This window comes from Charadrius vociferus, unplaced genomic scaffold, assembly GCF_000708025.1.
Source record: "Charadrius vociferus isolate BGI_N301 unplaced genomic scaffold, ASM70802v2 scaffold249, whole genome shotgun sequence".
Lineage (NCBI taxonomy): Eukaryota > Metazoa > Chordata > Aves > Charadriiformes > Charadriidae > Charadrius > Charadrius vociferus.
Genome location: NW_009650081.1, coordinates 429,055 through 437,716, shown reverse-complemented (window position 1 = coordinate 437,716; position 8,662 = coordinate 429,055). Strand labels below are relative to the sequence as shown.

General features: G+C 50.7%; 1 protein-coding gene across 1 annotated transcript in view; it reads right to left on the bottom strand.

The window, feature by feature from the left end:
• Positions 1–4,088: 4,088 nt before the first annotated feature.
• PAQR5 (progestin and adipoQ receptor family member V) overlaps positions 4,089–8,662 on the bottom strand; it is an 8,219-nt gene continuing 3,645 nt past the window's right edge. Inside the window, exons 5-7 of the mRNA XM_009892087.1 lie at positions 5,653–5,749; positions 4,976–5,117; positions 4,089–4,336 (exon numbers count right to left, since the gene is read on the bottom strand). Of these exons, the coding sequence (XP_009890389.1) occupies positions 4,089–4,336; positions 4,976–5,117; positions 5,653–5,749 (487 nt within the window). The remainder of the gene's footprint in view (positions 4,337–4,975; positions 5,118–5,652; positions 5,750–8,662) is intronic.

Below are 8,662 nucleotides of genomic sequence, written 5' to 3'. Positions count from 1 at the left end.
CTATCCCCGGGGCCGGGCCAGGGGTGCTCCCGCCTGGGTAGGCCCAGCTCTGGGCCTGCAGGCCGAAGCCAGGCCCTGCCTCAGGTACAGGGGTGAAGCCTCCGTGCTGGGGGCTCTGGATGCTCCACAGGGGAACGTGAAGCCGCCCCTCTGCACCCCAGCACCCACCATATGCTCGAGCAGGCATGCAGACAAGATGTTGCTGAGGTTCAGGGCCCGGGCTTCAGGCTAGGCCAGGCAAGCCTCGCCCTGTAAGGCTTCCAGGGCTGGGATTTGTCTTGTATTTGCCTGTTTATCTGCTTAGTGTAAATAAAGGTTGGGGCTCAGGAAGAGAGGTGTAACCCAGCAAGTTCACTGTGGCAGGACCTCCCCGTGGCTGAGCTGCTATGTGCCTGGAGGTGAATTAGTTAATTCCCAGCCTGTAGGAAATGCTTAATGGTGGAAAACAAAGCCTAAAATGTGAAATTACAATACACATAAAAAGCCTGGCCAAACAAGTGCCTTGAAAGACCTACTGACAAGGTAACACACTTCTAATTCAGATGTAACTGGGGTAAGGGTGGAGTAACTTGGGTTCTAACCCTGTGTTAGCAGCTCTGAAGGCCTCCAGGGGGCTGAACTCAATCTCAGTTAAACCACTGATTCCAGTAAATTCTTATTTTAGTACAATTTAACTACATTGTTGGTTACCCCCCTAAGGAAAAACAAAAAGTTCAAAGAAGTCCTAACAAACTGTCTTGTCTTTTTTACTGTGCCCGCTATCAGGACCAGCCTGTGTCCTGGGCCAACCTTCATTTCTTCAACAGTGTTTTGAAATACATCAAAACAGATGAATTTCTTAATGTTGTCATAACACACATCAAGGTCAAAATTGAAGTGACCTCCCTTGGAGCAGAACCAGAGCCATGCGTGGAGTCCCACTGTCACAAAGCGCCTCGCAAGCCACAACTGTCCTTGCCCTGCACCCTAAAACTGGTAAGATGGGGCTGCCCCCGCTAAAAACTGGACTGAATTCCCAAAGCCCTGGGAATTAACGGATAACAGTGCCTGAAAGAGCCCTCCTCACAGCAAAAAACTCTGCTGACTGCCACGGCAGCATCTTGGTTCTCGCCGATCCCAGACCACTTAGGACTTGATAAATGCATCCCAGCGCACTGATACCCACCTGGAAAATGATACACGTGGGAGGGATGAGAGTGCAATTCAGTATCCTCGCAGGAGGAAAGGTGATTTAACGAGCAAGCTTAATGACTCGCACACCAGACCCAGCAGACTGAAGGTGCAGCAAGCCCGCAGCCATGCCTCCGCCGCACGGATGTGGCTGGCTGCCTCTCCTGGGGAGTCGCTCCAGCAGACAGTCCTGACTCCCACCGCGATCACATTCATACGCTCATTCCAGCTCATTTAAATCCATGTTGTGCATTATACTCTCCTGGAAAAAGACATGCGTCTTTTGGATTAAGCGTTATTCAGGAATATTCAGATTCACCTTTTGCCTTAACCCAAAGGAACACGATAGACCTAAAAATCTGCTGTATCTGCAGAGTTCATCAGCGCAGTAAAACCTCCCTGGCTGAAGAGCGGATCAGCGGTGTTCTTGGGGATTTGGTCATAAAGTTAATAGTTCTGTTTGGGATTTCCTCTGGATTGAGCACAGACACACAAAGAAACAACATGTTCCAACCAATAAATATCCTGTATTATTTACTCGTAACAATTTGACACAGAGTTTTTATTTCTTTATGTGAATAAAATTTAGTACATTGAATAGATTTTTGAAGGCCTGTCTCCAGCTGAAGAAGAAATCTGGCTGACCTGTGCTGCTTCAAGATCAAACATTCCCTCATTCAGTGTGTAAAATATGTGCCAAACAAAGGGTCCATGCAAAGCGCTGCAGCATCCAGAGGGATTACGGTAGTGTATAACATGGTGTTGTATTTTTAATGTAGTTTTATAGTTTTCCTATATATAATTTCACCTGAAGAGGACGACAGGACTTCCTAAATTCAAAAGTTAAATGACCAAGAAAAAATTTATAATGATTCACATAAATTTTACAGACTCTTAAATCATGTCTTGCACACAGCCAGATTCCTTTCCGGTCACACAAGTACACAAGGTAAATAAGCTTTGCAATTATCAGCAATTATCTCTGAAGTGATTAATTTTCACAGACAGTGTTTTTATGAAACTATACAAATCAGGTTAGCATATATCAGTGCAATAGTTATATTAGTTTTCTCTTTTAATGAAATAAAACTGTTGAATAAACAATTATGTTCCAGTGCTTATAAATATTAATATAAATCTTGGTCAGCTTTCTAAAGAAAGCTATTTTTCAAAAGACTTACTTGTCTCATAATATATTTAACGAGCCGTTGTATTGTCACTCAAAAGTGCATCAATTATACCTTGGCAGAGGTAATTATACACAAAACAAATTACACACCCGTATGATTATCTGGAAGCTTGGTAATATTCCCCAGCAGTAATCTTTGCATCGCGTGTTCCTGTACCTCCTGCGTTAGGTAAATCCGATGTGACGACCTCCGTCGCTGGAGCCACCAGCCGAGCTCTCCCCGCGGGCTGCCTCCCCCTCGCCTGGACCAGCCTGAGGCCTCCGGGCTCTCCCGGGCTCTCTGCTTCTGCCGGTAAACTCCAGATGCAGCAGCAAAGGAAAGCGAGGAGCAACAGCCGGATCATAAGGTTATTGCTGGGTGAGCAGAGGTCTAACTCTGGAAATGCTTGAAAATTCCAGGTTTTGACCCCCTGTGCTCTCCCAGCTCAGCTGTTCTAACTCCTCCTCATGTCTCTATGCTGTACAGACTCCGGCTTCTTGCTTAGCTGGTGTTTTATTCTCCCCGGACACCCCCATCCTATTCACTTGCGAAAAGAAAAACATTCTTCTATGCGAGTTGGACCAGAAACTAGAGAGGTTCAGAGGTGATGGCTCTGCCGTCAATCACACCCTCAGACCAAGGAGCCGTCTAGCCCAGTATCCTGCCTCCAGCAACACCCGGGAAATGACACCTCCTCGTGGCAGTCGTGAATTTCTCAGTGTCCTCAACAAGGCATCAAACACCTTTTCTGAAGAGCACGGCCGCCCGTGAGCAGCTTCACACCTGTGTTAAACACTCGGTACAAAACAGTGCTTGTAAGGAAGGCCACGTCCTCCCCTCGCGGCTGCAGGTATTTCTGCCTCCGTTTACTTTTGATGCCACAAACGAGGTGCAAGAAGGAGCCCATCTGTGAGCACCGGACGGAGGTGCCTGGTGCAAGGAGGGAGGGACGGTGCCTCCCGCGCTCTGCGCTCGGGACTGCGTCAGCCGCCGGGCAGTCACATCGCCCACGCAAGCAGGAGCTCGCTTCTCCCATGGGAATTAATTTCCCAGGATTTACCTATGCACTGGAATTGGACCCAAAATAAAGCTATTCTGGAGGAATGTCCCATGGAGAGTTCTTCTAGAATAACCCTTTCCGGGTAATGATAAAAAATAGCTGAATTTAAAATGAAGGCAAACTCCAGCCTCCCTCCATCCCACATCTGTCAGGCACTTGGGTATAGTATAAGGCTGTGTAACACGGACATTTGAGGTTTTAATCTCCAAAATAATGCCACTTTCAAGGTGAAAACCTTAGTTAGGGAGCCCCTGGGAGAACCCTTGCTCGTGCCTTTGCCAAGGAGTCTTGGCTATCGGTCTAAACTGATGACGAGGACATCCGTGTCACCAGATGACCAGCGTTCCCTACATTGGCTTGCCCCCCCGATTCCTCCGTAAGGCAGACCTGATGAATGCCTATTGCTTTGGAAAGTATTAGCACTTATTTCCCTTTTACAGAAAAAGTTAAGATTATTTTAAACATTTCTTGTGGTGAAATAGCAACTTGATTAAAAGCATTTCGTAATTGTTCCCAGCCTTAAAGCTATATGTACAAAAACCAGTGCAATATGTTTTGCTCTCGAGAAAATTTTAAATAACCATTTTCTCAGAGAGCGCAGGCGAATAAACTCCTCCTCACCCATACCATACACCCATCGTCGAGGGTCTCTCCTGTGCAGCAGAATAAATACTATCTGGACCCCAAGCCTAATGCCCGTGTGGTTTTTCCCTCTGCAGAGGCTCCGGCATGAAGCGCAGGGACATGGAGCAGAGCCCGATGACAGCCAGGCTCACGGCCATGCAGATGCCCATGGACCCGAGAGTCTGCAGGGAGGAGGGAAGCAGCGAGGCGGGCAGGAGCCGGTCGTGGCGCTCGGCCATGTCCATCATGATGGCCTCCATCTGGAAGTGCGTGCCGAGGATCCCGCAGACGTGGAAAACTTGGTGGCTGTGCCCTGCAACGAAGCCAACAGCATTTACCAAGAAACTCCTTGGGCTTTATTAAAACACTGCCGTGAGGGCTCAGCAGACCTTCTGCTTAGCATCCGTTGCCTCCGGGCATCCCGTTTTTAAATATTTATCCTACTAATTTCTGTGGCTTTTATGGTTGCGCCACCGGAGCACCGAGATGTTCCTTTCCAAAATGCAGGCGGCTGTAATGGAAGCGAGGGACGTGCGGCTCGCTGCTGCGGTCCTGGCACAGGCGACATGCTAAAGGAGCATTGTGCTTGAGCGCGGCGTGGTGCTGGTGGAACGGGGAAAACCCCGATGTGCCAGGGCTGCCGTCCGGTCTCCTCGGTGGCCGCTCCTGCGGTGCCCTGACATGGCACCGTGAAGCACTACTGCTGCGCCGCAGGTGAGGTTTTTTGCGTGAGAAATGAGTGTTTGCGGTGATGAAACCCTTCGTGAAAGATTGTGGAAACAGCGTGCTGCCGGAGCTGTTCCCACTTTACTGCTGCGCCTTGTGTGTAAAACTACATTGCAGGCTTCCAGCAGGGAATATATTATAACCTCTGGGAGCCACTCATGCCTTAATGCGTTTTCTTCCTGAAAATGATGAGAAAACAATGCCAACTCACCCTTTTGGCACTTACCGATATAGTCAAAGTGTCCTGGCGCGAGTCTCTCTGGCAGATGGCTGGCGAAGATGAAGCAGGTGAGGAAGGCAAAGCCGGTGTGCTTGTAGTGGACCAGGATCGCAGCCTCCGTGCAGCTCTCCGCCGCGCACAGGTAGAACTGCAGCAGCAGAGAGGCGTCCGCGCAGGGGTACCGTGCGAGGGAAAGTGGGGAACGACACGTTTCTAAAGGAGGCAGCACCATCCCCTGAACCCCCCATCATCTCCAGCTGCCCATCACCCAACAGCAGGGCGCGCGGTGCAGGACCCAAGAACTAGCCGTCACCTCCATTTCATGCAAAGCCCAGCCCCGCACCTCCCCCCCTTGGACCTCACTGCAGCAAAATTCCCACCCCGCTCCAGTTTAGGAACTGGCAAACTTGCAGCTTTCAAAGGCAGTAACTTTCCAGCGAGGGCAAAGTTTGAGCGCGGCGCTTTGAAGTGGAAGGAATTTGCCTATCAATAGGTGCAGGAAAAAATAACCAAATCTCTTTTCCTGCCGGAGTTTGTTTTCCTTTTATTTTTTTTAAAAAAAAAAAACAACAAACTGGCATATTTTCCCAAATATTTTCAGGCTTAGATGAAGCAGCTGATATTTCCAACCCCGCAGTAAGCAAATTTCTTGGTGCCGTGAATATGGGCTGGGGGAGGCGTACCCTGTAGAAGAGAGGGATGCTGTCGAAGAGGTACGGGTACACAAAGGCCAGGGTGCGGGAAGCCTTGCTGAACCTGGGCCGCTCCACCTCCAGAAACCTAGAGGAGAACGGAGAAGGCGTTTTGCGTGACGCTGCACGGCAGGTTAGGCTAAGGTAAGCGCCGGGTTCTGTTAGTCAGTCGTTTGCTGGGGACTGCGAATTGCTGTGTATAGACTGCCCGTACGTCCTCCCACGGCTGACTGCCAACGCAGTTTTTGTCCACTGATGGTGTCAAAGCTGTGACCACCCTCAGCTCAACACGGCTGAACCTTCCCTGGTGGAACCCTGAGCCGGGGGAGGAAGGGATTTTGGGGCCGCCCTCCCCTGTTCTGTGCTCTGTCTCTCGCAGAATCACAGAATCTCCCAGATTGGAAAAGCCCTGTAAGATCATCCAGTCCAACCATCACCCTAACCCTGCCAAGCCCACCACTAACCCATGTCCCTCAGCACTGTATCTACACCACCCTTAAATCCCTCCAGGGATGGGGACTCCACCGCTGCCCTGGGTAATGCGTTCCAGTGCCTGATGACCCTTTCAGTAAAGAAATTCTTCCGAAAATCCAATCTAAACTTCCCCTGGGGCAACGTGAGGCCATTTCCTCTTGTTCTATCAGCTGTTACTTGACAGAACAGGTTGACCCCCACCTCTCTGCAACCTCCTTTCAGGTAGTTGTAGAGAGCAGGTGCATCTCTGAAAGCAATCTCTTTTACACCATCCTGGCGTGGCTGATTTTGCTTCTTTTCCCATTGCTCGTTAACCGTTACCCATCAGCAGCCAGGAACGGAGCTGGTCTTTAAACAGCTGCTGCCCCTCCAGTTGTTTTTTAACTGAGTTTTCTCTCTTGGTGTTGAATCCAAGCTTTCGGGGCACAGCAATCAAGGAAAATACATCTGCCTTGGTTTGGGAGGCTTTGTAGGTAATGGCAGCATTCAGGCTGTGATTGTCACTGTTAATTAAGTTGTATTGCAGCTTATGTCTGAAATGCATGAAATGTCACAGCATCCTTCTTTTTTACGTGCTGCCAAGACTCTGCCATTGTCATTTCAGAGAATGCATGGAAAGAGTTCCTGAAATGACCAACTAAATTAGTTAAACAAGTTACTTTTTAATGACATCACCATTACCGTGGAAGAAGTGGGCTGTTGGTTGTAATCATACTGTATACGCAGAGGAAAGCGTATGTCTGGACAGGGAATAATATTCTGCATTTTGTTGCCCGGGAAATCACGCTGCTGAGATGTGGGATGTGCTTCATAGATGAAATCACAAAATAATTAACCACCTATGTCCCCCCCAAAAACCATTAAATAAATAAATAAATATATAATGTGTAAAAACATGGGTCGCAAGCCCTGTGCTGAGCCCCAAACCTGCTCTTGCCGCATGGGGGACACAACTCACTCCACACTGGGAAGGGAAAACCTCTCCCTCCCATGGCTCTCGGCTGGGAACGACCAACTTTTATAGGTTTTTAGCCCAAAGTGGAAACAGGGCGATTAACTCGAGTAGAATTACACCAGACCTGCCCACAAAGCAGAAGGGCTCTGTCAACATGACCCAAAAATATGGATTGAAACCCCAACAATTCAACGTGTGCTCCGAGCCGCCAACTGCAGAAGGGTTTTCGCCTTCCTCCTCCTCAGTTTGGCCTTCCACCGTGATGGCTTCCTCAGAAGACGTCCCGATGACGCCAAAGGTGCCTCCTGCTCTATTTTCTCCTCTATTTCTGCATGACCCCTGCTGGATTTTCCTACCGGGGTTTCACCTGCCCGGTGCTGTGCTCCCCATCCCGCTCACCCGCTGCTGCTCGGTGCTGCGCTCACCCACCCCACACATCTTCCCGCTCCTTCGGCCAAGCGCCCGTCCAACCTGCGCTCCCCCACGTTGCCGAAACAGAGCCCCGGTACGGCAGCCCGGGCGCACGGTAACCCCGGGGACAGTGCCCTATTCAGAGAGGACGGTGCGAGAGGTAGCAGAGTTTAAGGGCGCTCTGTTCTCCTCCTGAAAAGCCCATACAGGTTTTTCTGCGTTCCCGGGGGATGTCTGCAGGGAGATGCCAAATCCTCCAGCATGAAAGAAAGCTTTTGTGCAGCTGCTCCTGCTGCAGCAGAAGGAGGGGGGATGCAGTCGGGCGCTCTCTATTTCAGCGTGACAGAGGTATCTAGCGTCACGTAAAGGATAAACACACTTAATTCAGTCCATCTGTACGTTTCCCTGTTTGGCAATTCAGTGTTCCTCAGACGAAGGATGCAAAAACCAACCAAACAAAAATCTTACTCTCAACTCACCAAGCAGCCATCTAGGATTGGAAACATTGTCTGAGAAGTTGGTAGAATTTGGTGCGGTAGCTTAGCGAACGCCTGTCTTCACGTACCTCACCGCAAGCCCCTGCCTTCATCACGGAATTCCATGATTCCGTGATTCATCGCGCCGCTGCATCCTCCTCCGCGGCATCCCCTCCTCACGGGGCACACCAAGAGGCTGAGCATAGGCTGCCGCTGCGTTCGGCCACCGCGCGGGAGCTCGGGTAGCCCAACACTGACAATCTGAGCATGAACCTCTCCGAAACGGCCAGGCATGCTGCTCACCTCTCCCCTCGAGTGACCCCGGTCCCTGGCGGCCACGGACCCTCCCGGCTGCTGGAACCAGCCCTGCCCAGGGTGCGGTTGGCGGAGCAGCCCCGACAACATTGCTGCGCCGGTGCTGAGCCCTCGGTGAGCCAGGCAGGAGCAGCGGTGCCCGGGCAGGTCCCCTGCGAGCGCGCCTGGCTTGGTAGCATCACCACCCATTGCACAATTGGGTTTCGGGTCCGCTCCCATCCAATGCCCCCACCCAGGAGGGACGTTTTTTTGCTGGTGTGACTCAGCTGAGGGTGACGCCGAAGAGAATGCAGTCGGTGAGCAGCACCCTGCGGTAGGAAACGGAGCGGTCCAGGCGCTGGTGGCCTGGCAGGGGTCTCGGGGGTGGCCA